This window comes from Ornithodoros turicata, unplaced genomic scaffold (genome assembly GCF_037126465.1).
Source record: "Ornithodoros turicata isolate Travis unplaced genomic scaffold, ASM3712646v1 Chromosome124, whole genome shotgun sequence".
Classification (NCBI taxonomy): Eukaryota; Metazoa; Arthropoda; class Arachnida; order Ixodida; family Argasidae; genus Ornithodoros; species Ornithodoros turicata.
The window spans coordinates 279681-306497 of NW_026999305.1; the positions used below are offsets into that span (position 1 = coordinate 279681).

Sequence of the window (26817 nt, forward strand, 5' to 3'; positions counted from 1 at the left end):
GCGCACAATTACCAACTCCACCGCTTTTAAGCGTAGTATTAAATACTACTTCCGCTCATCTCAATAGATCGCAACATGTTATTGCCATTTTTTCCTGTCGACTCGGATGTGTTAATGCATTTTTTTATATGTATCCTAGTTTCCAACTGTACTCATGACAGTGCTCCTCGCCCAGTGTGTTTCCTTGAATTGTGTTCCTGCCTGGACTGCATCACAGGGCTTGCCCTCGCAGTCCTGTTTATTATTGTATGTTGTTTTTCGTTGTTTGTGAGCAATAAAAGAAAGAAAGAAAGAAAAGAAGTTTTCTAAACAACTTTCTTGAAACATAACCATAGCTCGTTTATGATATCAATAATTAAGTAAAGAACACGTGTATTGCGTGTCTCGAATACAATTCCGCCACACAATTGTAGTGGCTATTTGTCGCATGAGGCGGTAGGCCCGAGATTAATCGGTAAAACACCCTTGCAAATGCCATCTAGCTGGAGAAGGGGCGGCAGAGCGACACAAATTTCGGCATACTTACCTGGTGCCGGAGTATCCCTGATCAACCAGGGGGATCCCCCAGGACGAGGCCTAACCATTGCACTGCGGTTGGGTTGACTCCTGCCACTACCCCAAACAGGGGCAGATGGGGCATGCAATTTTTGGTAGTTGGGGACTGCGTACGCGCTATCCCCCTCACAATAAAACAAAAAGAAGTTTTCTAAAGAACTTTCTTGAAACATAACCATAGCTGGTTTATGATATCAATAATTAAGTAAAGAACACGTGTATTGCGTGTCTCGAATATAATTCCGCCACACAATTGTAATGACTATTTGTCGCATGAGGCGGTAGGCCCGAGATTAATCGGTAAAACACCCTTGCAAATGCGATCTAGCTGGAGAAGGGGTAGCAGAGAGAGACAAATTTTGGCATACTTACCTGGTGCCGGGGTATCCCTGATCAACTAGGGGGATCCCCCAGGACGAGGCCTAACCATTGCACTGCGGTTGGGTTGACTCCTGCCACTACCCCAAACAGGGGCAGATGGGGCATGCAATTTTTGGTAGTGGGGGACTGCGTACGCGCTATCCCCCTCACAATAAAACAAAAAGAAGTTTTCTAAAGAACTTTGTTGAAACATAACCATAGCTGGTTTATGATATCAATAATTAAGTAAAGAACACGTGTATTGCGTGTCTCGAATATAATTCCGCCACACAATTGTAATGACTATTTGTCGCATGAGGCGGTCGGCCCGAAATTAATCGGTAAAACACCCTTGCAAATGCGATCTATCTGGAGAAGGGGTGGCAGAGCGAGACAAATTTCGGCATACTTACCTGGTGCCGGGGTATCCCTGATCAACTAGGGGGATCCCCCAGGACGAGGCCTAACCATTGCACTGCGGTTGGGTTGACTCCTCCCACCACCCCAAACAGGGGCAGATGGGGCATGCAATTTTTGGTAGTGGGGGACTGCGTACGCGCTATCCCCCTCACAATAAAACAAAAAGAAGTTTTTTTATAGAACTTTGTTGAAACATAACCATAGCTGGTTTATGATATCAATAACTAAGTAAAGAACATGTGTATTGCGTGTCTCGAATATAATTCCTCCACACAATTGTAATGACTATTTGTCGCATGAGGCGGTAGGCCCGAGATTAATCGGTAAAACACCCTTGCAAATGCGATCTATCTGGAGAAGGGGTGGCAGAGCGAGACAAATTTCGGCATACTTACCTGGTGCCGGGGTATCCCTGATCAACTAGGGGGATCCCCCAGGACGAGGCCTAACCATTGCACTGCGGTTGGGTTGACTCCTGCCACTACCCCAAACAGGGGCAGATGGGGCATGCAATTTTTGGTAGTGGGGGACTGCGTACGCGCTATCCCCCTCACAATAAAACAAAAAGAAGTTTTCTAAAGAACTTTGTTGAAACATAACCATAGCTGGTTTATGATATCAATAATTAAGTAAAGAACACGTGTATTGCGTGTCTCGAATATAATTCCGCCACACAATTGTAATGACTATTTGTCGCATGAGGCGGTCGGCCCGAAATTAATCGGTAAAACACCCTTGCAAATGCGATCTATCTGGAGAAGGGGTGGCAGAGCGAGACAAATTTCGGCATACTTACCTGGTGCCGGGGTATCCCTGATCAACTAGGGGGATCCCCCAGGACGAGGCCTAACCATTGCACTGCGGTTGGGTTGACTCCTCCCACTACCCCAAACAGGGGCAGATGGGGCATGCAATTTTTGGTAGTGGGGGACTGCGTACGCGCTATCCCCCTCACAATAAAACAAAAAGAAGTTTTTTTATAGAACTTTGTTGAAACATAACCATAGCTGGTTTATGATATCAATAACTAAGTAAAGAACATGTGTATTGCGTGTCTCGAATATAATTCCTCCACACAATTGTAATGACTATTTGTCGCATGAGGCGGTAGGCCCGAGATTAATCGGTAAAACACCCTTGCAAATGCGATCTATCTGGAGAAGGGGTGGCAGAGCGAGACAAATTTCGGCATACTTACCTGGTGCCGGGGTATCCCTGATCAACTAGGGGGATCCCCCAGGACGAGGCCTAACCATTGCACTGCGGTTGGGTTGACTCCTGCCACTACCCCAAACAGGGGCAGATGGGGCATGCAATTTTTGGTAGTGGGGGACTGCGTACGCGCTATCCTCCTCACAATAAAACAAAAAGAAGTTTTCTAAAGAACTTTGTTGAAACATAACGATAGCTGGTTTATGATATCAATAATTAAGTAAAGAACACGTGTATTGCGTGTCTCGAATATAATTCCGCCACACAATTGTAATGACTATTTGTCGCATGAGGCGTTAGGCCCGAGATTAATCGGTAAAACACCCTTGCAAATGCGATCTATCTGGAGAAGGGGTGGCAGAGTGAGACAAATTTCGGCATACTTACCTGGTGCCGGGGTATCCCTGATCAACTAGGGGGATCCCCTAGGACGAGGCCTAACCATTGCACTGCGGTTGGGTTGACTCCTGCCACTCTCCCAAACATGGGCAGATGGGGCATGCAATTTTTGGTAGTGGGGGACTGCGTACGCGCTATCCCCCTCACAATAAAACAAAAAGAAGTTTTCTAAACAACTTTCTTGAAACATAGGAAGGGAGTTGCCTCAGGACAGAAGCCGCCGATATTTCGAACAGAGACTGTTCTTCTTCTGGGCACCGTCCTCATCATTGGCATGGTATTTAAAGGGTTAGGTGTGACGTGTTTAAAGGTTCATGCGAATTGTGGGTCAACAGCCCGGAGGGAAGAAAGGTTCCGTACGGGTTTTTACGGCCGGAGTGAATGGCTGCTTTGTTAGAGTGTGGAGGGGATTATGTGAACGTAGTGATCTAGGCTACAGACCGGTTACAGAAAAATGGAAGGTTAACGAACACGTGGACGAAACGGGACAACAGGCAAGAATTGGCAAGCATAGCGAAAGATAAGGAGGTTAGTGGTTACGTGGGGAAAATTCCAGAACCAGCAAAGGGTGTTTTTTTTTTTTTTAATATTCGTAATGCAAAGTTGTGGCATGCAATAAAGAAAGTAGAAAGCAGTGGCCATGCATAACATAACAGATGATAATGGAGGTAGAAGGGAAAAGCATATTTTATTTGTGAAGTGTTTCTAGGGTGCCTTGTGATTTGTTGATACCGGACGGGTGAAGAGCGTTGAACTTGTATATGAGATAGGACTCCCTATCACGTCTGTCACGTGTGGATCTAAACCCGGTTTCTAGAATATATAGTTTAATGTTGTCAAAATTGTGACCAGGAACGTTAAAGTGTTCGGCGACTGCTTTGGGGAGTTTGTTGGACGTGTCGGTTCTGTGTCCGGTAAGGCGGTTGTTCATTTGTTGGCCGGTTTCACCAATGTATTGCATAGAGCAGTCGCCGCATTCAATGCAGTATATGACATTGGAGCTTGTGCATGTGAATGCGTGGTTAACGGGGTGGGTGTAATTGCTCGCAGTGCTTTTGATGGAGTTAGCGTGTTGAACGTGCTTGCATGTTTTGCAGCGCGGGAGGTTGCAGGGTCGTGTTCCCGTGTACGGGGTGCTTGTTTTGCTGATTTTGGCATTGACCAAGGAGTCTGCCAGGTTTTTTGCACGTCGGTATGTCACCTGTACCTGTAGTACCTAAAGGCCTCACCCCTAAAACAGTTCCTGCATTAGGAAAACTGACACCTGAACTAGAGCTAGAGTGGGCATCAGCCCTTAACAACACAGCCCGTACGTTTCTAGAAATATTAAAGAAACAGTGCCACGCGCAACTCGCTACGATCCAGGCCCATATGAACAATATCAGTCTCACCGACGCGGAGGCCAACACTCTCGAACTACACATTCAACAACTCAACCGCGAGCTAGCTAACAAGGAACACTCAAAACTCGGAAAACCTAATTCCAACAACGACACGGATACCGGACCCACTAACACGACACACGCAGCAGCCGAACAAATAATTTCCAGCACCACAACCACAACTCTCCGCAACATCGCTGAGTCACCCCGAGAAAACGCTGACGCAAGCACCGTAATAGATATATCACGCTCACTAACCAGCGACGAACTACAAGTCCTCTCTAGGGGGTTAACATTCTGCCCTACACTCAATTCTGTTAACGAATACGAAATCCACAAAGACATATCAGACTTTGCGAGACGGCTACGCCTTAGAGAATTCTTCGCTCATACAACACAAGAAAACAACAACGACCTCCGACTACCATCAACCTGGACACCAAATCACGGCCGAGAACCCGCATTAGACCTGTACATTAAACAAGTAAGCAACGACATCCTTCGCGGTATTTCCCAAAGCTCGCGTGGTCACAACCTCACTAAAACACAGCGTGACATCATCAAAGCGCTAGCTGACAGAGATGATATCATTATCAAGCCCGCAGATAAGGGTGGGAGTATCGTCATCTGGCCCACAGATAAATATGTTTCTGAAGCTCAGAGGCAACTCAACAATACGCAACACTACCTCAAACTGGACCATGACCCAACAAAGAAGTACACGGCGCTAATAACCCATACCATACAGGACCTCCACGAACGAAAGCTCATCACACGTGATGACCTCAGATATCTCACCCCATCAAACACAGGCGCAGGTCGTTTCTATTTACTGCCCAAAATCCACAAGGTACACGCCAACGAGCTCTATACGGCTGACATCCCCGGCAGGCCAATTGTATCTAATAACAACACACCAACAGAAAGACTCTCGAAATTCCTGGACCACTATTTAAACCATATTCCGACAACACTGCCATCGCATGTACAAGACACACCCCACCTCCTCAGAATAATCAGAGATATAAACAACACTCGTACGTTTGGTAGGGACACAATACTAGCCACGCTGGATGTGACATCACTGTATACTAACATCCCACACAACGACGGAATGACAGCCCTCTGCAATACCCTTTCTACAACAAACACCAGAAAAGACACGGAAACCATACTCGCTCTAATGGACTTGGTCCTTAAACTGAACTACTTCGAGTTCAATGGCGAACACTACCTACAAGTACACGGTACAAGTATGGGCACACCTGTTGCACCCACATACGCAAATATCTTCATGGTGTTCTTCGAAAACAAAGTTCTCAGCGCCCTCTCATTGAAACCCACGGTGTACCTTCGATACATCGATGATATACTGATAATATGGGAACACGGGGAACATGAATTTCAAAAGTTCATAGATCTACTGAACACCGCGCATAGCAACATAAAGTTCACATCACAACAGTCAACTCACTTAATTAACTTCCTCGACACCACAATATCACTAGACAACGGCAACCTCATCACAACCCTGTACAAAAAGCCAACTGACAAACAACAATACCTTCACTTCAAGAGTCACCACCCGCGTCACTGTAAGGTTGGAATTCCTAATGGGCAGAGTGTAAGACTACGCAGAATTTGTTCAAACGACAAAGATTACGCTGAGAAGCTTGACGAACTCTGCAGTACACTTGCCCAAAGGGACTATCCAGACTCCCTCCTAACCGAATTCCGTCGCAAGGCACTTACACTCGATCGAGACGAGGTTCTGGAAAACCGAAAAAATCCTGACGCGTGCCAAATAAGCTTCATCACAAGATATTCCAACGCACTTCCAAACATCAAAGCCATTCTACAGAAGCACGAGCCCCTCCTCCAAAGCAGTGACCGACTTAGCAATATATTCACAAATCCTATACAGGTGACATACCGACGTGCAAAAAACCTGGCAGACTCCTTGGTCAATGCCAAAATCAGCAAAACAAGCACCCCGTACACGGGAACACGACCCTGCAACCTCCCGCGCTGCAAAACATGCAAGCACGTTCAACACGCTAACTCCATCAAAAGCACTGCGAGCAATTACACCCACCCCGTTAACCACGCATTCACATGCACAAGCTCCAATGTCATATACTGCATTGAATGCGGCGACTGCTCTATGCAATACATTGGTGAAACCGGCCAACAAATGAACAACCGCCTTACCGGACACAGAACCGACACGCCCAACAAACTCCCCAAAGCAGTCGCCGAACACTTTAACGTTCCTGGTCACAATTTTGACAACATTAAACTATATATTCTAGAAACCGGGTTTAGATCCACACGTGACAGACGTGATAGGGAGTCCTATCTCATATACAAGTTCAACGCTCTTCACCCGTCCGGTATCAACAAATCACAAGGCACCCTAGAAACACTTCACAAATAAAATATGCTTTTCCCTTCTACCTCCATTATCATCTGTTATGTTATGCATGGCCACTGCTTTCTACTTTCTTTATTGCATGCCACAACTTTGCATTACGAATATTAAAAAAAAAAAAAAAAACACCCTTTGCTGGTTCTGGAATTTTCCCCACGTAACCACTAACCTCCTTATCTTTCGCTATGCTTGCCAATTCTTGCCTGTTGTCCCGTTTCGTCCACGTGTTCGTGAACCTTCCATTTTTCTGTAACCGGTCTGTAGCCTAGATCACTACGTTCACATAATCCCCTCCACACTCTAACAAAGCAGCCATTCACTCCGGCCGTAAAAACCCGTACGGAACCTTTCTTCCCTCCGGGCTGTTGACCCACAATTCGCATGAACCTTTAAACACGTCACACCTAACCCTTTAAATACCATGCCAATGATGAGGACGGTGCCCAGAAGAAGAACAGTCTCTGTTCGAAATATCGGCGGCTTCTGTCTTGAGGCAACTCCCTTCCTACATTCTACCGGTTCGCTGGATTTCTACCCATTCTTGAAACATAGCCATAGCTGGTTTATGATATCAATAATTAAGTAAAGAACACGTGTATTGCGTGTCTCGAATATAATTCCGCCACACAATTGTAATGACTATTTGTCGCATGAGGCGTTAGGCCCGAGATTAATCGGTAAAACAACCTTGCAAATGCGATCTATCTGGAGAAGGGGTGGCAGAGCGAGACAAATTTCGGCATACTTACCTGGTGCCGGGGTATCCCTGATTAACTAGGGGGATCCCCCAGGACGAGGCCTAACCATTGCACTGCGGTTGGGTTGACTCCTGCCACTACCCCAAACAGGGGCAGATGGGGCATGCAATTTTTGGTAGTGGGGGACTGCGTACGCGCTATCCCCCTGACAATAAAACAAAAAGAACTAAGAACTTTGTTGGAACATAACCATAGCTGGTTTATGATATCAATAATTAAGTAAAGAACACGTGTATTGCGTGTCTCGAATATAATTCCGCCACACAATTGTAATGACTATTTGTCGCATGAGGCGTTAGGCCCGAGATTAATCGGTAAAACACCCTTGCAAATGCGATCTATCTGGAGAAGGGGTGGCAGAGCGAGACAAATTTCGGCATACTTACCTGGTGCCGGGGTATCCCTGATCAACTAGGGGGATCCCCCAGGACGAGGCCTAACCATTGCACTGCGGTTGGGTTGACTCCTGCCACTACCCCAAACAGGGGCAGATGGGGCATGCAATTTTTGGTAGTGGGGGACTGCGTACGCGCTATCCCCCTCACAATAAAACAAAAAGAAGTTTTCTAAACAACTTTCTTGAAACATAGCCATAGCTGGTTTATGATATCAATAATTAAGTAAAGAGCACGTGTATTGCGTGTCTCGAATGTAATTCCGCCACACAATTGTAATGTCTATTTGTCGCATGAGGCGGTAGGCCCGAGATTAATCGGTAAAACACCCTTGCAAGTGCGATCTATCTGGAGAAGGGGTGGCAGAGCGAGACAAATTTCGGCATACTTACCTGGTGCCGGGGTATCCCTGATCAACTAGGGGGATCCCCCAGGACGAGGCCTAACCATTGCACTGCGGTTGGGTTGACTCCTGCCACTTCCCCAAACAGCGGCAGATGGGGCAGGCAATTTTTGGTAGTGGGGGACTGCGTACGCGCTATCCCCCTCACAATAAAACAAAAATAGGTTTTCTAAAGAACTTTGTTGAAACATAGCCATAGCTGGTTTATGATATCAATAATTAAGTAAAGAACGCGTGTACTGCGTGTCTCGGATATAAATCCGCCACACAATTGTAATGACTATTTGTCGCATGAGGCGTTAGGCCCGAGATTAATCGGTAAAACACCCTTGCAAATGCGATCTATCTGGAGAAGGGGTGGCAGAGCGAGACAAATTTCGGCATACTTACCTGGTGCCGGGGTATCCCTGATCAACTAGGGGGATCCCCCAGGACGAGGCCTAACCATTGCACTGCGGTTGGGTTGACTCCTGCCACTACCCCAAACAGGGGCAGATGGGGCATGCAATTTTTGGTAGTGGGGGACTGCGTACGCGCTATCCCCCTCACAATAAAACAAAAAGAAGTTTTCTAAACAACTTTCTTGAAACATAGCCATAGCTGGTTTATGATATCAATAATTAAGTAAAGAACACGTGTATTGCGTGTCTCGAATATAATTCCGCCACACAATTGTAATCACTATTTGTCGCATGAGGCGGTAGGCCCGAGATTAATCGGTAAAACACCCTTGCAAATGCGATCTATCTGGAGAAGGGGTGGCAGAGCGAGACAAATTTCGGCATACTTACCTGGTGCCGGGGTATCCCTGATCAACTAGGGGGATCCCCCAGGACGAGGCCTAACCATTGCACTGGGGTTGGGTTGACTCCTGCCACTACCCCAAACAGGGGCAGATGGGGCATGCAATTTTTGGTAGTGGGGGACTGCGTACGCGCTATCCCCCTCACAATAAAACAAAAAGAAGTTTTCTAAACAACTTTCTTGAAACATAGCCATAGCTGGTTTATGATATCAATAATTAAGTAAAGAACACGTGTATTGCGTGTCTCGGATATAAATCCGCCACACAATTGTAATGACTATTTGTCGCATGAGGCGTTAGGCCCGAGATTAATCGGTAAAACACCCTTGCAAATGCGATCTATCTGGAGAAGGGGTGGCAGAGCGAGACAAATTTCGGCATACTTACCTGGTGCCGGGGTGTCCCTGATCAACTAGGGGGATCCCCCAGGACGAGGCCTAACCATTGCACTGCGGTTGGGTTGACTCCTGCCACTACCCCAAACAGGGGCAGATGGGGCATGCAATTTTTGGTAGTGGGGGACTGCGTACGCGCTATCCCCCTCACAATAAAATAAAAAGAGGTTTTCTAAACAACTTTCTTGAAACATAACCATAGCTCGTTTATGATATCAATAATTAAGTAAAGAACACGTGTATTGCGTGTCTCGGATATAATTCCGCCACACAATTGTAATGGCTATTTGTCGCATGAGGCGGTAGGCCCGAGATTAATCGGTAAAACACCCTTGCAAATGCGATCTATCTGGAGAAGGGGTGGCAGAGCGAGACAAATTTCGGCATACTTACCTGGTGCCGGGGTATCCCTGATCAACTAGGGGGATCCCCCAGGACGAGGCCTAACCATTGCACTGCGGTTGGGTTGACTCCTGCCACTACCCCGAACAGGGGCAGATGGGGCATGCAATTTTTGGTAGTGGGGGACTGCGTACGCGCTATCCCCCTCACAATAAAATAAAAAGAGGTTTTCTAAACAACTTTCTTGAAACATAACCATAGCTCGTTTATGATATCAATAATTAAGTAAAGAACACGTGTATTGCGTGTCTCGGATATAATTCCGCCACACAATTGTAATGGCTATTTGTCGCCGGTAGGCCCGAGATTAATCGGTAAAACACCCTTGCAAATGCGATCTATCTGGAGAAGGGGTGGCAGAGCGAGACAAATTTCGGCATACTTACCTGGTGCCGGGGTATCCCTGATCAACTAGGGGGATCCCCCAGGACGAGGCCTAACCATTGCACTGCGGTTGGGTTGACTCCTGCCACTACCCCAAACAGGGGCAGATGGGGCATGCAATTTTTGGTAGTGGGGGACTGCGTACGCGCTATCCCCCTGACAATAAAACAAAAAGAACTAAGAACTTTGTTGGAACATAACGATAGCTGGTTTATGATATCAATAATTAAGTAAAGAACACGTGTATTGCGTGTCTCGAATATAATTCCGCCACACAATTGTAATGACTATTTGTCGCATGAGGCGTTAGGCCCGAGATTAATCGGTAAAACACCCTTGCAAATGCGATCTATCTGGAGAAGGGGTGGCAGAGCGAGACAAATTTCGGCATACTTACCTGGTGCCGGGGTATCCCTGATCAACTAGGGGGATCCCCCAGGACGAGGCCTAACGATTGCACTGCGGTTGGGTTGACTCCTGCCACTACCCCAAACAGGGGCAGATGGGGCATGCAATTTTTGGTAGTGGGGGACTGCGTACGCGCTATCCCCCTCACAATAAAACAAAAAGAAGTTTTCTAAACAACTTTCTTGAAACATAGCCATAGCTGGTTTATGATATCAATAATTAAGTAAAGAACACGTGTATTGCGTGTCTCGGATATAAATCCGCCACACAATTGTAATGACTATTTGTCGCATGAGGCGTTAGGCCCGAGATTAATCGGTAAAACACCCTTGCAAATGCGATCTATCTGGAGAAGGGGTGGCAGAGCGAGACAAATTTCGGCATACTTACCTGGTGCCGGGGTGTCCCTGATCAACTAGGGGGATCCCCCAGGACGAGGCCTAACCATTGCACTGCGGTTGGGTTGACTCCTGCCACTACCCCAAACAGGGGCAGATGGGGCATGCAATTTTTGGTAGTGGGGGACTGCGTACGCGCTATCCCCCTCACAATAAAATAAAAAGAGGTTTTCTAAACAACTTTCTTGAAACATAACCATAGCTCGTTTATGATATCAATAATTAAGTAAAGAACACGTGTATTGCGTGTCTCGGATATAATTCCGCCACACAATTGTAATGGCTATTTGTCGCATGAGGCGGTAGGCCCGAGATTAATCGGTAAAACACCCTTGCAAATGCGATCTATCTGGAGAAGGGGTGGCAGAGCGAGACAAATTTCGGCATACTTACCTGGTGCCGGGGTATCCCTGATCAACTAGGGGGATCCCCCAGGACGAGGCCTAACCATTGCACTGCGGTTGGGTTGACTCCTGCCACTACCCCGAACAGGGGCAGATGGGGCATGCAATTTTTGGTAGTGGGGGACTGCGTACGCGCTATCCCCCTCACAATAAAATAAAAAGAGGTTTTCTAAACAACTTTCTTGAAACATAACCATAGCTCGTTTATGATATCAATAATTAAGTAAAGAACACGTGTATTGCGTGTCTCGGATATAATTCCGCCACACAATTGTAATGGCTATTTGTCGCCGGTAGGCCCGAGATTAATCGGTAAAACACCCTTGCAAATGCGATCTATCTGGAGAAGGGGTGGCAGAGCGAGACAAATTTCGGCATACTTACCTGGTGCCGGGGTATCCCTGATCAACTAGGGGGATCCCCCAGGACGAGGCCTAACCATTGCACTGCGGTTGGGTTGACTCCTGCCACTACCCCAAACAGGGGCAGATGGGGCATGCAATTTTTGGTAGTGGGGGACTGCGTACGCGCTATCCCCCTGACAATAAAACAAAAAGAACTAAGAACTTTGTTGGAACATAACGATAGCTGGTTTATGATATCAATAATTAAGTAAAGAACACGTGTATTGCGTGTCTCGAATATAATTCCGCCACACAATTGTAATGACTATTTGTCGCATGAGGCGTTAGGCCCGAGATTAATCGGTAAAACACCCTTGCAAATGCGATCTATCTGGAGAAGGGGTGGCAGAGCGAGACAAATTTCGGCATACTTACCTGGTGCCGGGGTATCCCTGATCAACTAGGGGGATCCCCCAGGACGAGGCCTAACGATTGCACTGCGGTTGGGTTGACTCCTGCCACTACCCCAAACAGGGGCAGATGGGGCATGCAATTTTTGGTAGTGGGGGACTGCGTACGCGCTATCCCCCTCACAATAAAACAAAAAGAAGTTTTCTAAACAACTTTCTTGAAACATAGCCATAGCTGGTTTATGATATCAATAATTAAGTAAAGAACGCGTGTATTGCGTGTCTCGGATATAATTCCGCCACACAATTGTAATGACTATTTGTCGCATGAGGCGTTAGGCCCGAGATTAATCGGTAAAACACCCTTGCAAATGTGATCTATCTGGAGAAGGGGTGGCAGAGCGAGACAAATTTCGGCATACTTACCTGGTGCCGGGGTATCCCTGATCAACTAGGGGGATCCCCCAGGACGAGGCCTAACCATTGCACTGCGGTTGGGTTGACTCCTGCCACTACCCCAAACAGGGGCAGATGGGGCATGCAATTTTTGGTAGTGGGGGACTGCGTACGCGCTATCCCCCTCACAATAAAACAAAAAGAAGTTTTCTAAACAACTTTCTTGAAACATAGCCATAGCTGGTTTATGATATCAATAATTAAGTAAAGAACGCGTGTATTGCGTGTCTCGGATATAATTCCGCCACACAATTGTAATGACTATTTGTCGCATGAGGCGTTAGGCCCGAGATTAATCGGTAAAACACCCTTGCAAATGCGATCTATCTGGAGAAGGGGTGGCAGAGCGAGACAAATTTCGGCATACTTACCTGGTGCCGGGGTATCCCTGATCAACTAGGGGGATCCCCCAGAACGAGGCCTAACCATTGCACTGCGGTTGGGTTGACTCCTGCCACTCCCCCAAACAGGGGCAGGTGGGGCATGCAATTTTTGGTAGTGGGGGACTGCGTACGCGCTATCCCCCTGAGAATAAAACAAAAAGAACTAAGAACTTTGTTGGAACATAACCATAGCTGGTTTATGATATCAATAATTAAGTAAAGAACACGTGTATTGCGTGTCTCGAATATAATTCCGCCACACAATTGTAATGACTATTTGTCGCATGAGGCGTTAGGCCCGAGATTAATCGGTAAAACACCCTTGCAAATGCGATCTATCTGGAGAAGGGGTGGCAGAGCGAGACAAATTTCGGGATACTTACCTGGTGCCGGGGTATCCCTGATCAACTAGGGGGATCCCCCAGGACGAGGCCTAACCATTGCACTGCGGTTGGGTTGACTCCTGCCACTACCCCAAACAGGGGCAGATGGGGCATGCAATTTTTGGTAGTGGGGGACTGCGTACGCGCTATCCCCCTCACAATAGAACAAAAAGAAGTTTTCTAAACAACTTTCTTGAAACATAGCCATAGCTGGTTTATGATATCAATAATTAAGTAAAGAACACGTGTATTGCGTGTCTCGAATATAATTCCGCCACACAATTGTAATGACTATTTGTCGCATGAGGCGTTAGGCCCGAGATTAATCGGTAAAACACCCTTGCAAATGCGATCTATCTGGAGAAGGGGTGGCAGAGCGAGACAAATTTCGGCATACTTACCTGGTGCCGGGGTATCCCTGATCAACTAGGGGGATCCCCCAGAACGAGGCCTAACCATTGCACTGCGGTTGGGTTGACTCCTGCCACTCCCCCAAACAGGGGCAGGTGGGGCATGCAATTTTTGGTAGTGGGGGACTGCGTACGCGCTATCCCCCTGAGAATAAAACAAAAAGAACTAAGAACTTTGTTGGAACATAACCATAGCTGGTTTATGATATCAATAATTAAGTAAAGAACACGTGTATTGCGTGTCTCGAATATAATTCCGCCACACAATTGTAATGACTATTTGTCGCATGAGGCGTTAGGCCCGAGATTAATCGGTAAAACACCCTTGCAAATGCGATCTATCTGGAGAAGGGGTGGCAGAGCGAGACAAATTTCGGGATACTTACCTGGTGCCGGGGTATCCCTGATCAACTAGGGGGATCCCCCAGGACGAGGCCTAACCATTGCACTGCGGTTGGGTTGACTCCTGCCACTACCCCAAACAGGGGCAGATGGGGCATGCAATTTTTGGTAGTGGGGGACTGCGTACGCGCTATCCCCCTCACAATAAAACAAAAAGAAGTTTTCTAAACAACTTTCTTGAAACATAGCCATAGCTGGTTTATGATATCAATAATTAAGTAAAGAACACGTGTATTGCGTGTCTCGGATATAATTCCGCCACACAATTGTAATGGCTATTTGTCGCATGAGGCGGTAGGCCCGAGATTAATCGGTAAAACACCCTTGCAAATGCGATCTATCTGGAGAAGGGGTGGCAGAGCGAGACAAATTTCGGCATACTTACCTGGTGCCGGGGTATCCCTGATCAACTAGGGGGATCCCCCAGGACGAGCCCTAACCATTGCACTGCGGTTGGGTTGACTCCTGCCAGTACCCCAAACAGGGGCAGATGGGGCATGCAATTTTTGGTAGTGGGGGACTGCGTACGCGCTATCCCCCTCACAATAAAACAAAAAGAAGTTTTCTAAACAACTTTCTTGAAACATAGCCATAGCTGGTTTATGATATCAATAATTAAGTAAAGAACACGTGTATTGCGTGTCTCGAATATAATTCCGCCACACAATTGTAATGACTATTTGTCGCATGAGGCGGTAGGCCCGAGATTAATCGGTAAAACACCCTTGCAAGTGCGATCTATCTGGAGAAGGGGTGGCAGAGCGAGACAAATTTCGGCATACTTACCTGGTGCCGGGGTATCCCTGATCAACTAGGGGGATCCCCCAGGACGAGGCCTAACCATTGCACTGCGGTTGGGTTGACTCCTGCCACTACCCCAAACAGCGGCAGATGGGGCATGCAATTTTTGGTAGTGGGGGACTGCGTACGCGCTATCCCCCTCACAATAAAACAAAAATAGGTTTTCTAAACAACTTTCTTGAAACATAGCCATAGCTGGTTTATGATATCAATAATTAAGTAAAGAACACGTGTATTGCGTGTCTCGGATATAAATCCGCCACACAATTGTAATGACTATTTGTCGCATGAGGCGTTAGGCCCGAGATTAATCGGTAAAACACCCTTGCAAATGCGATCTATCTGGAGAAGGGGTGGCAGAGCGAGACAAATTTCGGCATACTTACCTGGTGCCGGGGTATCCCTGATCAACTAGGGGGATCCCCCAGGACGAGGCCTAACCATTGCACTGCGGTTGGGTTGACTCCTGCCACTACCCCAAACAGGGGCAGATGAGGCATGCAATTTTTGGTAGTGGGGGACTGCGTACGCGCTATCCCTCTCGCAATAAAACAAAAAGAAGTTTTCTAAACAACTTTCTTGAAACATAGTCATAGCTCGTTTATGATATCAATAATTATGTAAAGAACACGTGTATTGCGTGTCTCGAATATAATTCCGCCACACAATTGTAATGGCCATTTGTCGCATGAGGCGGTAGGCCCGAGATATATATAATGAAGGGGAAAAGCCATTAAAGAAACAAGTAAATGACACTAGACGCAGTTGAAATTAAAAATTACAGACTACGATGGCCTCTATGGCTGCACGCAGAGAAACAGATACTCATGGAACGATGCGACAGCACCAGAGGACACATGTTTCGCCATGTTTACGGCTCGTCAGCTCTGGGTAGCTGCGCATCGTTCGGAATTGGCAAACCAAAGGTCGCTCAGCGGGCGATATACACCTGGGAGGGATATATGTACATGTTATACGAGAGTCATTGTGTGAAACCTTTTTATTATTTCTCTCTTACTCCGATTTTTATTTTATTTTTTCACGTTTAAAATGTATCCAAAATATACAATACAGTGTGTAAACGGATAATTATTTCAGTGCTCCTGAACGTTGGCATAACCGCTACTACTACGGGTACCAAGAACTTGAAACGCCTTTCAAATATTCAGTGTCTCATTTGAAAAGGCAGCTCATGTGTTTCGATTGGTGCGTTCATCTTTGCAGTGATGAATTGTACATGCCAATGCCTAATAAGAATACTTCTCAGCTGTTTTTTTTTTCAATATATTTTACGCTATGGTACTTCGCTATAATTGGGGTCATTTGCGGGGGTTTCAGTACACCCCCCCCCCTTCTGGCCAGGGAGGTGTACACTAGCGTTGGATTTTTCCAACCCCGCGTGAAATTCCTGAGATTGGCTAATAGAGCTTGCCCATGAATGCATATACGCATAGATAGGTATCCATGAACTTTTACCACCCTATGGTTCGCTCCACAAGCAAACACGCAGACATCTTATCAGGCCCTGTCCGGCATCTTGACTTCTATACGCATTGATGACAGTGCAGTGGGCACCGCAACAACAATGACAAAGAAGAAACTATCGTTGCTCTTCGGTGCTAATACGACATGCGCAACGCACTAAAAGCTGCTACCTTCCCTTTGAATTCAGCAAGAGAGGGCTGCGACGATATGGCAAAGAAGGACTTGTCAAGAAACGAGGCACAAAAGTGAACTTGTACGGCAAATCGCCGGCGGTCGGAGCATTTGCACGGCAGCAGACGCCTACGAGCGTTGGTGCTAAAGTCCGAGGAAAAGACATCATAACACGAAAATACACATCCTTTACGAAGCCTTTTGAATTTCACTGTTCACGGTAATCAACGAATCCTTCTCGAAATGCAGCACGCATAAAGAAGTCCACGCTTTGCTTACACGTCTACCTGCAAGAAATGACCTGCAGTCTTCTTCTGAAACATTGCTTCACTTGCCAACTTCTTTGCGAAAAGTGAAAAAAAGTGACCGTTCTGCAAAGCCGACGACGGCAGGGGCGCCCAAGGAATACATCATAAAGAGTCACGGGTGTGTTCTGCATGGCGAAGCTATTAACAACTTATACTATGCCCTTCTACTGGAATTTTAACAGTGGTGACCGCAAATTTGGAAAAGGCGCCAGCAGAGCCCTTTAAAACGGGAGAAAATCCCTGATATCACGGTGGCAAAGGCATGTCAGTGACGGCTTATGCTATTGCCCTTCCCACTAGGATTGTAATGGAAGCGACTGCAAAATCCGTAAAAGACTGCTGCAGAGCCCTTTAGAACGAACGAAACAGATACCAAACAGACATTACCAACGGCTTATACGGTCTTCTATTGGGAGTGCTACAGAAGCGACCACGAAGTTTCGAAAAGGTAGCATCAGAGCCCTTTAAAACGTGCGATACCCCTTGTATCGTGGTACCAAAGGCATATTCATGACGGGTTATGCTACGATGATGATGATGATGATGATTGAATTTTATTGGCGCAAAAGCATCTCAGACTATAATGCGCTCATGCTACGCCTTTCTGCTGGGATTGCGCAGGAGGCGGCCGCAAAATTCGGATACGGCGGCAGCAAGGCCTTTTAGAACGGGCGCTCTTCCCCGTATCATGGAGCGAAAGACGTGTTATCAGTGGCTTGTGCAATGCTTTTCTGCTGGGGTTATAACACAGGCGGTCGCTAAATTCCGAAAACGAGCAGCAGACCACTCTTAAACGAGCAAAACCCTTTGTGTGATGCTGCCAAAGGCTTATTATCAGCAACCTATACTATATGCGATTCTACCAGAATCATAACACAGGCGACCGTATATAGGCGAAAACAATGTAGAATAGCCCTTCAAAACGGGGGAGACCCCTTGTATCATGCAGCCAAAGATATGTCATGAATGGCCTGTGCTATTTCCTTCTACTGGGATTACAGAGGCAAAATCCAGAAAATGCGGCAGCGGAGGCCGTTGCAACGGTAGATACCCTTTGTATCTTATAGTTCCAAAGACATACGCATTCCCAACGGCTTATCCTATTGCCTTCCTGCTGGAACTATGTATAACGGACGCGACCGCAAACTCCGTAAAAGGCTGCAGCAGAGCCCTTTAAAACGACAAAAGAAAACCCTTTTAATCATGGTGGCAAAGGCATATTACACACATAAAAAGACGATGTTATGTTGTGGGCTTATGTTATGCCCCTCCCCTGTGATTGTATCGGAGACTACCTACCGCAAAATTTGGAAAAAGGAGGGCCCTTTACAGTGACTCAAATGACTTGTATAACGATGGCAAAGAGATACTCTGAATGGCTTGTACTGGGATTGTAACAGAGGCTACCACGACGTTCGGCAGCAGATCGAGCCCTTTAAAACGTGCAAAACGTGCGAAGCCCCTTTAATCGTAGTGACGGGGCGTACCTGTTTCCCCTGTACATGGAGAGGTCACGTTTCACGTTCATGGAGAGGAAACGGCTTCCAAAACGACGTTCGCGAAGGGAAAAAAAGAGAAAAATCTGTAAAATGCTATCAAATTTCGGGCTTAATACGCTATCTATGATATAAAAATAACATAAAAAATATCCTAAGCTGGTTTTACAAAATGCATACCTGAGATCCAGATTTCGGAGTTTTACCACGAACTATTCTCCCCTTTTGTACCCTGAGAGGTCCCATTTCACAAAATCGCTTCCAAAGCGGCACTCGAAATGGCCAAATCGCCAATTTCATCAACTTCGGTGCTTACTATCATTTAACGTAACAATAATATTAAAACGTCCTAAGTTGATTTTGTAATATGTCTATCTGAAAGTAAGGTCATGGGGTTTGAACCCCGTGCCTTCTTCCCCTGTTCCACACTTTAAAGTCACTTTTTTCAAAGTCAGTATCAAAACGGCACTTAAAATGGCCGAATATACAATTTTATCACATAGTATAGTTTGACATAAAAGCAATATAAAATACAAAATGGCGTCATTCGCATATTACTGTCCGCCTTTCGAACTCCTTCAGACCGGCCGTACAGTCTCACCGCATGCGCATTACGATAATATTGGGACTTAGTCTGTCGAGCGCCTAGGAAGGGAACCTGTCTGAGTCTTTGAAGGCCCTGGGTTTTGTCAGGGTTAACACTGACACATCGTGCCGTGGTTGGCATGTGACTTGGAGGACGTACCGACTAAAAATAGGCGATGACATTTCTAGTATATGACTGTCTTCGTCGAAAACTCGCAGTGTAAACACGGGCCCCGTGCAAAAACCGACGAAATCCCCATAGGCGCATTAAAAGTCATTTGGACATGGTACGCAAGATTCATATGCTGCTGGCGTCTTTCATGCCTCCAGGGGTTCCTTACATGATGTTTGTATGTATTAGGCAATGACATCTTAAAAAATTTATTCAGTTTTGTTGTTAATTGCCATAAAACCCTGTCTCCCATTGTATGTAAGGCCGCCCTGTAAGGCCGCTTCCCGCACAGCGGCACAGTGGCGCAGCGTGCTGCTTGGGGTGTGACCGCGAATTTTGGGATTGCTTGCGCTTTCAAGATTGTCAACCTTCCTCCTCGAATACCTAGTACATGCACGGAGAGATTTCCCCCACACCTTACAATCCCGAACCCCCTAAATATATCTTGCAAACAACACCGTTTTCTGGAAATGTATTTCATGTATACCGTCGGAATTCCAATTATATGAGTTTTTGTTTTTTATTTCTTTTTTAATTGGGTGTTTACATCGCGAGACAACTGAGATCATGAGCGACGCCACAGCGGTCGGTCTGTTGATTGCTTTTGCCGACCTGAGGGTTTTTTAACGTGCGATGAAAGCTCATCATATGGCACCCCGTATTTAACGTCCCTCGCGGATATATGGGTTTCGCCCCTACCTTTCCCTTAATACCCATGATCCCAATTCAGATGAAGATCGTGCGGAAACCCATGTATAGACATGATTCAATGATCAAAACAAACTGTACCTCACAAGGGCTCATATGTGTAATCCAATGTGCTTTATTGTTGAGGGCATATGATTAGTAATGACGTTGCAAAACCGAGAAAAGTGGACGTCTCAGGAAGCCATTGTCCCTGTTGCTGCAGTTGACTCACTAGTGGTCATGGCCGACTAGAGATTAGCTGGAATTCCCATCCAATAAGGCAGGTGCAACTTAAAGTAGGGGTCGCTTTCCGGACGCGTATAATTGGAGAGATATAAAGTCATACCACGGGCGAGGCTGGCTGCCCAGAATCCGAAAGTTCCAATTGTCATAATGCTGTGATTGCAATTCCCAGCCAGAGCCAGGTCTTCTCCTGGTGAAGTTAGTCTGCCCATAGTTGGGAAATAGACGTCACCAAGTGCGTTATTGATATTCTGTATGCACCATTCAATATCGTCGCTGACAACTACGAAAACCGGCTCCTGGTAGCGCACCCTGAAATACCACATGGCTCTGTCAAGGAAGGCCGGAATGGCGAGGACACCCATGTAACTCTTCCGGATCTTAGCAACGTAATCACCCCGACGAACGTGGACACCAACGAACGTGGGATTATGACGGCGTGCCTTCAGTTTGGACAACGTCTTCCAAGTCTGTCGTATTATGTGATCGTGAAAACGAAACTGAGCCATAATTTCCTCCTGGTATTGGTAGTACATTGTCCAGCTGTTGGGGAAGCCGGTTAGAAAAACGTACGATTCGCTGATATTGGAGTATGCGTCGGACATCCAGTTGTCGGTGATCTCCATCTTCTTCCAGGGCAGGCTCTGCAACCCACGGGTGAGGAGTGGAAGGGTGATGCGAAAGAAGGGTGCCAGCTGACGATACATGTCTGGATGAACGTAGGCTTGACGCCGGTTAAGCTTAGCCAGAGCGTAGAGGAGAGCATAGCCGGACATCTGGTTGCCTAGGCGACCTTTTGTGTGTAAGGTCCACGCACCTGCGAGAAGCAACGGAGGTGAGCCGTTGGATTTGCTTTTCGTAGACAATTATCGTTCACACACATAGCTCACGTTATTCGATGCTCGATGCTACGATACGATAATTGATAGCGTCCCGAGACGACTATGATAATGATGAGCGACTTATGTGCATCCATTCTGCCCACCCGAGGCATTTTTTTCGCGTGCACCGAAACTGCAACGCACTGCTAAAAAGGATGTAAGATGTACACGCCTACTGGCCCACTCTTTCCTGGTGTCCTCGCTTCATTTGTATGCTGCTTATAGCCACAGTTGCTTCGCGGCGCTAACATGAAAGAAAAGCCACCAACTGAACGTCCCTGGCGGAAGACATGTACCAGTTTTTAGTAGTGGATGCGATCTGGATTGCAGTATGTTGCAAACCCATGTGCCGTTTAAAAAAAGAAAGAAAGAAGATAGAACAAAAACAAGGGGAAAAGGTGCTGACGCCGTGACTGCAACCTTTCTGATTTCCTGTGAGGGATAGTTGGAGTGCCTCGAGTACAATTACAAGTACAGTTTTTCCAGAGTCGTTTGATGTCATTTTTTTTGCACGTCGGAGGCTTCCGTGTGTGTGTCGTCCAGGTTTGCAGCATGGGTCACTAGCTCGCGCTGTTTACGTCGTCTACACGAAGTTTAAGTATTCTTAGGTTGCACAATTTTTGAACGAGTTGATTTCAATTGAATTTGAATTTATATCGAATTCATTGCTCAAGTTGCTTTCTTTTTTTGCTCAGCATGAAGCGTGAAACTTGAGCGTGACGTATGGCGTTGTGATCATTTGGGCCGCATGCTTCTGTTATCCGATCCGTGTCTAGGGGCTCAAACCCGACAGGCAGTAACGCAGATGTTTGGCGAAAATTTTTTTCTATAGAGCCGGTAATGGGACGTGGAAATGTAGTAGAAATTAAGTTGCTGTAGGCGTTTTCCAAGGCTGGCAACCAACGAAAGTGATATTTATGTCCAATATAAAATGGTGACGAAATGAAGTACAGGCGCATCTGGGATGTGCTCATTCACCAGATCTTCCAGCCCTAAACATTTAGCGATTGAGTGGTCTTATAATGAGGGGAATATCAACGCCTTTCGTGTTTTTCCCTCTTCAGCTTCCGTACGGGATCAGTACGAAATATGACTCGATTTTTTTACGATGTCAGCCGTTAAGGGCAGACACAGCCAAAACCGAGTGATCGTCCGCTGAGAACGGACGGGCGTCACGTTAACCGCCATGCGAAAACCATAGCAACGTGCCTGCATGCCATTCAGTTCTGCCGGCATGGTCCTACAGTGAGGCCACGAACATCTGCCCGGTGGGACATTCCATTACCAGCAGTCAGGACTCGTGTGGAGGAAGGCCGTCTCCTCTTCAGTTGCTCGGTGTTTGATCGCTGCCCGAGATCGCCTGTGATATCGCCATTACATTATAACAAGCCTCAAACATTGATTCCAATTCCATTCCAATTCCAATTGCGTAGCCGTCCCTTCAATATTTAAACACTGCGAATCAACTGTGGCACAGACAGAGAGAGAACAAAAGAAAGGAGAGCTAGTATGCATCCACGGGCCACTTCAGCGGAAAAAGTGCTGACTCTTCCGCCTGGAAGGTCATCCGGAAAAGACAGGGAAAATCTCAGACAGCAGAGCGGGTCGTATCATTTATTCCAGTCGCCTTGAAGCAACCGCCAATGTGCAGGCTCATTATCCATTCCATCTTGAAAGGAAAAAAAAAAGAGAAAAGAAAATGAAATTGTCACCTGTAAAGTTTGCCTTGTGACGAAACGTCCTTGTTGGCGCATGATAAAGCACCACAACTGCGAGAATGAACAGCACTATAGAAATCCTAACCCATCTCTTGTCAAGGCAGGACCAATTGTTTCTGCGTGCGAAAGAGAATGCAAGAATCCAACACGGAACGTGCGAAGTCAGGATTCAGGGTTGCTGATTGTATTGTTCGTAGTGAACATCTTGAAACTGCTTTTTCCATGCAATAACTGTACTACCTAAACATCTAGTGGCCTAAGCCGTCGAGTACTCCGAATAATACGCGTATGTGTGTCGTTCACCCCCAAGTCAAGCTGCGTCCCGAACGCGCCCCCTACTCGTGTAGCTGCAGCTGCCCCATCCCTGATTCTACGAACGGACAACATCAACACCTGAACCCACCGTATAGAGAACCGGCAAAGCTCTTCGTTTATAGTAATGAACGCTATAAATGAGACGATATTTTCCTTAAACAAGAGCGTAGCCTGTGTTCTCGGATTCATATGTGAGTTATCTGAATGACAACGTTCGAAAAGACACACCTTTCTTCAGGGGCGCCTGAGACTTTGTTCATGCATATTGCTTGTGAGCCATCTGTACTTCTTGCGCAACACTTGTACTGTAAATTGCACCAGATAGGGAATATTCTATGAATGAAATGCATGCTCGTTAATGAGCACTTCACAGCGAGCCACCTTAATGTAGAAGATAGCGATGACAATGGGAATGCTTCCTTTGCAGAACGGATCGTGCCCTATTTGCAAGCTGTTTTCCCTTACATATTGTCGCTACCTGCTTGATGTTTAAATGCTTCGTTTTGATGTCCCGACCGATATCTCTCGCGTTTGCCTTTTTAGTTGTTAGGTCTGATAGGTTTTCCTGCTAATTTTAATGCGTTAGTCACTCAATTTAATCCTAACGCTACCCACTTTAATCCAGTGGTCAACTAAATTAATCCAAAGAGCTTAAACCCAGGCAACGCGCAATATTGGGCCCGTACTGACTCATTGGCCCGGTGTTGGCGATACGGGCCCATATATACCAGGATTTTCTCTACGTTGGCTCAAACTTCGCAGCATGGGAATATGGGATCCATAGTGCCAAGTTCGAGGCAGTAATGGGGAAAATGTCGGCAATATGGGCCCCATATTGCCCGTGTGCGCCTCATATTGACTGAAAATGCCGAAAACGTGACGTACCCGTATTGGTACTTGCACCAAATGGCCAAGCAGTACGGCAATATAGGACGTTGAAGCGTGTGAGATACACTACTCAATACGTCGTTACATCCAACGACTTCCCGAAGAGGATACACATTGTTCGAAAGAGTCAACACATTTCTCAATCCCACATTAGCATGAACTATAACTCAAGTAGTGCACTGCTAACTACCGTCCCATATCACTAACTCGTATACCGTGCAAGATATTGGAACATATCATCTGCAGTCATCTAGTCCATCACCTTGAATCAAACTCCTTCCTTTGCCCTTTCAACATGGTTTTCGTAAACATTTTTCTTGTGAGACTCAGTTGGTATGTTTCATTCATGATATCCATCACCTTTCGGACAAAGGAACTGATGTTGATTGTATATTTCTGGACTTCAGCAAAGCATTCGATAAGGTCCCCCATAATATGTTGCTTTTAAAATTGTCCTTACTAAATATTGACCCTAATGTATTATCCCGGATTCAGTCTTTCCTTATTGGGCGGTCACAATTTGTCACAGTAAACAATGTCACCTTTGCCCTAACCCCTGTATCATCCGGCGTCCCCCAGGGTTCCGTCTTGGGCCCGCTACTTTTTCTCGTATACATTAATGATTTACCTGGGTGCGTCAGGTCTTCCATTCGGCTTTATGCCGACGACTGTGTAATCTATCGAGCCGTAACTAACCCCTCTGACCTTCATATTCTGCAGTCAGATCTAGACTCCGTTCTTGACTGGTGCTCAGCTTGGTCCATGGAAATGAATATTAAGAAATGTAAATATTTAAGAATCTCGCGCTCACGTAGTCAGCCACCCACGTTTTCATATAAAATTAACGATGTCCCTCTCGATCAAGTATCTGAATATAAGTATCTCGGTGTTCATATCTCATCAGACCTCTCTTGGAAGTCCCATATCACGCATATTTGTAATTCAGCTAACTCTTCTCTTGGCTTCATCAGACGCTCATTCTACATGGCCCCGTCCAAGGTTAAGCTACAGCTATATAGGTCTCTCGTGCGACCAAAATTAGAGTACGCATCATCACCTCATCAAAATGTTAGAATCGATACAAAACCGAGCCAGCCGTTTTATACTCTCAAACTACCATCGAATATCAAGTGTCAGTATCATGAAAAAGGTTTCTGGGTCTACCCTTGTTAGCATCTCGTCGCAAGAATGCTCGTTTCTCACTTTTTCGTAAGGTATTCTATCATAACGATCCCATTCTCTCCTCATACATTTCATCTGCCACTTACACTTCGCACCGCATTGACCATTTCCGTAAAGTGCGCATTTCGCATGCATATACTAGTGCCTTCTCTAACTCCTTCTTTGTTCGCACTGCGTTGGAATGGAACAGGTTGCCTCGTGCTGTTGCTTCCATCCAGGACTCGCCCACCTTCAGGGACACCTTATCTGAGTTACTAGATGGGTAGAAATCCAGCGAACCGGTAGAATGTAGGAAGGAGTTGCCTCAGGACAGAAGCCGCCGATATTTCGAACAGAGACTGTTCTTCTTCTGGGCACCGTCCTCATCATTGGCATGGTATTTAAAGGGTTAGGTGTGACGTGTTTAAAGGTTCATGCGAATTGTGGGTCAACTGCCCGGAGGGAAGAAAGGTTCCGTACGGGGTTTTACGGCCGGAGTGAATAACTGCTTTGTTAGAGTGTGGAGGGGATTATGTGAACGTAGTGATCTAGGCTACAGACCGGTTACAGAAAAATGGAAGGTTCACGAACACGTGGACGAAACGGGACAACAGGCAAGAATTGGCAAGCATAGCGAAAGATAAGGAGGTTAGTGATTACGTGGGGAAAATTCCAGAACCAGCAATGTTTTTTTTTTCTTTTTTTTTGTAATGCAAAGTTGTGGCACGCAATAAAGAAAGTAGAAAGCAGTGGCCATGCAGAACATAACAGATGATAATGGAGGTAGAAGGGAAAAGCATATTTTATTTGTGAAGTGTTTCTAGGGTGCCTTGTGATTTGTTGATACCGGACGGGTGAAGAGCGTTGAACTTGTATATGAGATAAGACTCCCTATCACGTCTGTCTCGTGTGGATCTAAACCCGGTTTCTAGAATATATAGTTTAATGTTGTCAAAATTGTGACCAGGAACGTTAAAGTGTTCGGCGACTGCTTTGGGGAGTTTGTTGGACGTGTCGGTTCTGTGTCCGGTAAGGCGGTTGTTCATCTGTTGGCCGGTTTCACCAATGTATTGCATAGAGCAGTCGCCGCATTCAATGCAGTATATGACATTGGAGCTTGTGCATGTGAATGCGTGGTTAACGGGGTGGGTGTAATTGCTCGCAGTGCTTTTGATGGAGTTAGCGTGTTGAACGTGCTTGCATGTTTTGCAGCGCGGGAGGTTGCAGGGTCGTGTTCCCGTGTACGGGGTGCTTGTTTTGCTGATTTTGGCATTGACAAAGGAGTCTGCCAGGTTTTTTGCGCGTCGGTATGTCACCTGTATGGGATTTGTGAATATATTGCTAAGTCGGTCACTGCTTTGAAGGAGGGGCTCGTGCTTCTGTAGAATGGCTTTGATGTTTGGAAGTGCGTTGGAATATCTTGTGATGAAGCTTATTTGGCACGCGTCAGGATTTTTTCGGTTTTCCAGAACCTCGTCTCGATCGAGTGTGAGTGCCTTGCGACGGAATTCGGTTAGGAGGGAGTCTGGATAGTCCCTTTGGGCAAGTGTACTGCAGAGTTCGTCAAGCTTCTCAGCGTAATCTGTGTCGTTTGAACAAATTCTGCG

At 46.3% G+C, this 26817-nt stretch overlaps 1 protein-coding gene and 28 non-coding genes across 29 annotated transcripts; 28 read left to right on the forward strand and 1 right to left on the reverse strand.

The window, feature by feature from the left end:
• Nucleotides 1-518: 518 nt before the first annotated feature.
• LOC135371993 (U1 spliceosomal RNA) lies at nucleotides 519-682 on the forward strand. Its single transcript, XR_010415746.1, has one exon. It is a non-coding gene; the product is annotated as a U1 spliceosomal RNA (small nuclear RNA).
• Nucleotides 683-919: 237 nt separating this feature from the next.
• LOC135372008 (U1 spliceosomal RNA) lies at nucleotides 920-1083 on the forward strand. Its single transcript, XR_010415761.1, has one exon. It is a non-coding gene; the product is annotated as a U1 spliceosomal RNA (small nuclear RNA).
• Nucleotides 1084-1320: 237 nt separating this feature from the next.
• On the forward strand, nucleotides 1321-1484 carry LOC135372041 (U1 spliceosomal RNA). Its single transcript, XR_010415794.1, has one exon. It is a non-coding gene; the product is annotated as a U1 spliceosomal RNA (small nuclear RNA).
• Nucleotides 1485-1722: 238 nt separating this feature from the next.
• LOC135372010 (U1 spliceosomal RNA) lies at nucleotides 1723-1886 on the forward strand. Its single transcript, XR_010415763.1, has one exon. It is a non-coding gene; the product is annotated as a U1 spliceosomal RNA (small nuclear RNA).
• Nucleotides 1887-2123: 237 nt separating this feature from the next.
• Nucleotides 2124-2287, forward strand: LOC135372032 (U1 spliceosomal RNA). The gene has a single exon (XR_010415785.1). It is a non-coding gene; the product is annotated as a U1 spliceosomal RNA (small nuclear RNA).
• Nucleotides 2288-2525: 238 nt separating this feature from the next.
• LOC135372026 (U1 spliceosomal RNA) lies at nucleotides 2526-2689 on the forward strand. Its single transcript, XR_010415779.1, has one exon. It is a non-coding gene; the product is annotated as a U1 spliceosomal RNA (small nuclear RNA).
• A 237-nt stretch (nucleotides 2690-2926) lies between these two features.
• LOC135372002 (U1 spliceosomal RNA) lies at nucleotides 2927-3090 on the forward strand. Its single transcript, XR_010415755.1, has one exon. It is a non-coding gene; the product is annotated as a U1 spliceosomal RNA (small nuclear RNA).
• A 4410-nt stretch (nucleotides 3091-7500) lies between these two features.
• On the forward strand, nucleotides 7501-7664 carry LOC135372033 (U1 spliceosomal RNA). The gene has a single exon (XR_010415786.1). It is a non-coding gene; the product is annotated as a U1 spliceosomal RNA (small nuclear RNA).
• A 231-nt stretch (nucleotides 7665-7895) lies between these two features.
• On the forward strand, nucleotides 7896-8059 carry LOC135372011 (U1 spliceosomal RNA). The gene has a single exon (XR_010415764.1). It is a non-coding gene; the product is annotated as a U1 spliceosomal RNA (small nuclear RNA).
• Nucleotides 8060-8296: 237 nt separating this feature from the next.
• On the forward strand, nucleotides 8297-8460 carry LOC135372043 (U1 spliceosomal RNA). The gene has a single exon (XR_010415796.1). It is a non-coding gene; the product is annotated as a U1 spliceosomal RNA (small nuclear RNA).
• Nucleotides 8461-8697: 237 nt separating this feature from the next.
• On the forward strand, nucleotides 8698-8861 carry LOC135372012 (U1 spliceosomal RNA). The gene has a single exon (XR_010415765.1). It is a non-coding gene; the product is annotated as a U1 spliceosomal RNA (small nuclear RNA).
• Nucleotides 8862-9098: 237 nt separating this feature from the next.
• LOC135372024 (U1 spliceosomal RNA) lies at nucleotides 9099-9262 on the forward strand. The gene has a single exon (XR_010415777.1). It is a non-coding gene; the product is annotated as a U1 spliceosomal RNA (small nuclear RNA).
• Nucleotides 9263-9499: 237 nt separating this feature from the next.
• On the forward strand, nucleotides 9500-9663 carry LOC135372019 (U1 spliceosomal RNA). Its single transcript, XR_010415772.1, has one exon. It is a non-coding gene; the product is annotated as a U1 spliceosomal RNA (small nuclear RNA).
• Nucleotides 9664-9900: 237 nt separating this feature from the next.
• LOC135372022 (U1 spliceosomal RNA) lies at nucleotides 9901-10064 on the forward strand. The gene has a single exon (XR_010415775.1). It is a non-coding gene; the product is annotated as a U1 spliceosomal RNA (small nuclear RNA).
• A 231-nt stretch (nucleotides 10065-10295) lies between these two features.
• Nucleotides 10296-10459, forward strand: LOC135372013 (U1 spliceosomal RNA). The gene has a single exon (XR_010415766.1). It is a non-coding gene; the product is annotated as a U1 spliceosomal RNA (small nuclear RNA).
• Nucleotides 10460-10690: 231 nt separating this feature from the next.
• On the forward strand, nucleotides 10691-10854 carry LOC135371994 (U1 spliceosomal RNA). The gene has a single exon (XR_010415747.1). It is a non-coding gene; the product is annotated as a U1 spliceosomal RNA (small nuclear RNA).
• Nucleotides 10855-11091: 237 nt separating this feature from the next.
• Nucleotides 11092-11255, forward strand: LOC135372021 (U1 spliceosomal RNA). The gene has a single exon (XR_010415774.1). It is a non-coding gene; the product is annotated as a U1 spliceosomal RNA (small nuclear RNA).
• A 237-nt stretch (nucleotides 11256-11492) lies between these two features.
• LOC135372023 (U1 spliceosomal RNA) lies at nucleotides 11493-11656 on the forward strand. Its single transcript, XR_010415776.1, has one exon. It is a non-coding gene; the product is annotated as a U1 spliceosomal RNA (small nuclear RNA).
• Nucleotides 11657-11887: 231 nt separating this feature from the next.
• LOC135372014 (U1 spliceosomal RNA) lies at nucleotides 11888-12051 on the forward strand. Its single transcript, XR_010415767.1, has one exon. It is a non-coding gene; the product is annotated as a U1 spliceosomal RNA (small nuclear RNA).
• A 231-nt stretch (nucleotides 12052-12282) lies between these two features.
• LOC135371995 (U1 spliceosomal RNA) lies at nucleotides 12283-12446 on the forward strand. Its single transcript, XR_010415749.1, has one exon. It is a non-coding gene; the product is annotated as a U1 spliceosomal RNA (small nuclear RNA).
• A 237-nt stretch (nucleotides 12447-12683) lies between these two features.
• Nucleotides 12684-12847, forward strand: LOC135372015 (U1 spliceosomal RNA). Its single transcript, XR_010415768.1, has one exon. It is a non-coding gene; the product is annotated as a U1 spliceosomal RNA (small nuclear RNA).
• Nucleotides 12848-13084: 237 nt separating this feature from the next.
• Nucleotides 13085-13248, forward strand: LOC135372029 (U1 spliceosomal RNA). Its single transcript, XR_010415782.1, has one exon. It is a non-coding gene; the product is annotated as a U1 spliceosomal RNA (small nuclear RNA).
• A 231-nt stretch (nucleotides 13249-13479) lies between these two features.
• Nucleotides 13480-13643, forward strand: LOC135372016 (U1 spliceosomal RNA). The gene has a single exon (XR_010415769.1). It is a non-coding gene; the product is annotated as a U1 spliceosomal RNA (small nuclear RNA).
• Nucleotides 13644-13880: 237 nt separating this feature from the next.
• LOC135372030 (U1 spliceosomal RNA) lies at nucleotides 13881-14044 on the forward strand. Its single transcript, XR_010415783.1, has one exon. It is a non-coding gene; the product is annotated as a U1 spliceosomal RNA (small nuclear RNA).
• A 231-nt stretch (nucleotides 14045-14275) lies between these two features.
• Nucleotides 14276-14439, forward strand: LOC135372017 (U1 spliceosomal RNA). Its single transcript, XR_010415770.1, has one exon. It is a non-coding gene; the product is annotated as a U1 spliceosomal RNA (small nuclear RNA).
• A 237-nt stretch (nucleotides 14440-14676) lies between these two features.
• On the forward strand, nucleotides 14677-14840 carry LOC135372045 (U1 spliceosomal RNA). The gene has a single exon (XR_010415798.1). It is a non-coding gene; the product is annotated as a U1 spliceosomal RNA (small nuclear RNA).
• Nucleotides 14841-15077: 237 nt separating this feature from the next.
• LOC135372025 (U1 spliceosomal RNA) lies at nucleotides 15078-15241 on the forward strand. The gene has a single exon (XR_010415778.1). It is a non-coding gene; the product is annotated as a U1 spliceosomal RNA (small nuclear RNA).
• A 237-nt stretch (nucleotides 15242-15478) lies between these two features.
• LOC135372044 (U1 spliceosomal RNA) lies at nucleotides 15479-15642 on the forward strand. Its single transcript, XR_010415797.1, has one exon. It is a non-coding gene; the product is annotated as a U1 spliceosomal RNA (small nuclear RNA).
• A 4478-nt stretch (nucleotides 15643-20120) lies between these two features.
• LOC135371979 (galactoside alpha-(1,2)-fucosyltransferase 1-like) lies at nucleotides 20121-23570 on the reverse strand. The gene is made up of 3 exons (XM_064605761.1): nucleotides 23390-23570; nucleotides 22841-22962; nucleotides 20121-21064 (listed from the first exon to the last, which is right to left on the reverse strand). Exons 1-3 carry the CDS (start codon nucleotides 23509-23511, stop codon nucleotides 20253-20255), a joined length of 1056 nt encoding a protein of 351 aa, XP_064461831.1. The 5' UTR covers nucleotides 23512-23570; the 3' UTR covers nucleotides 20121-20252.
• Nucleotides 23571-26817: the final 3247 nt, after the last annotated feature.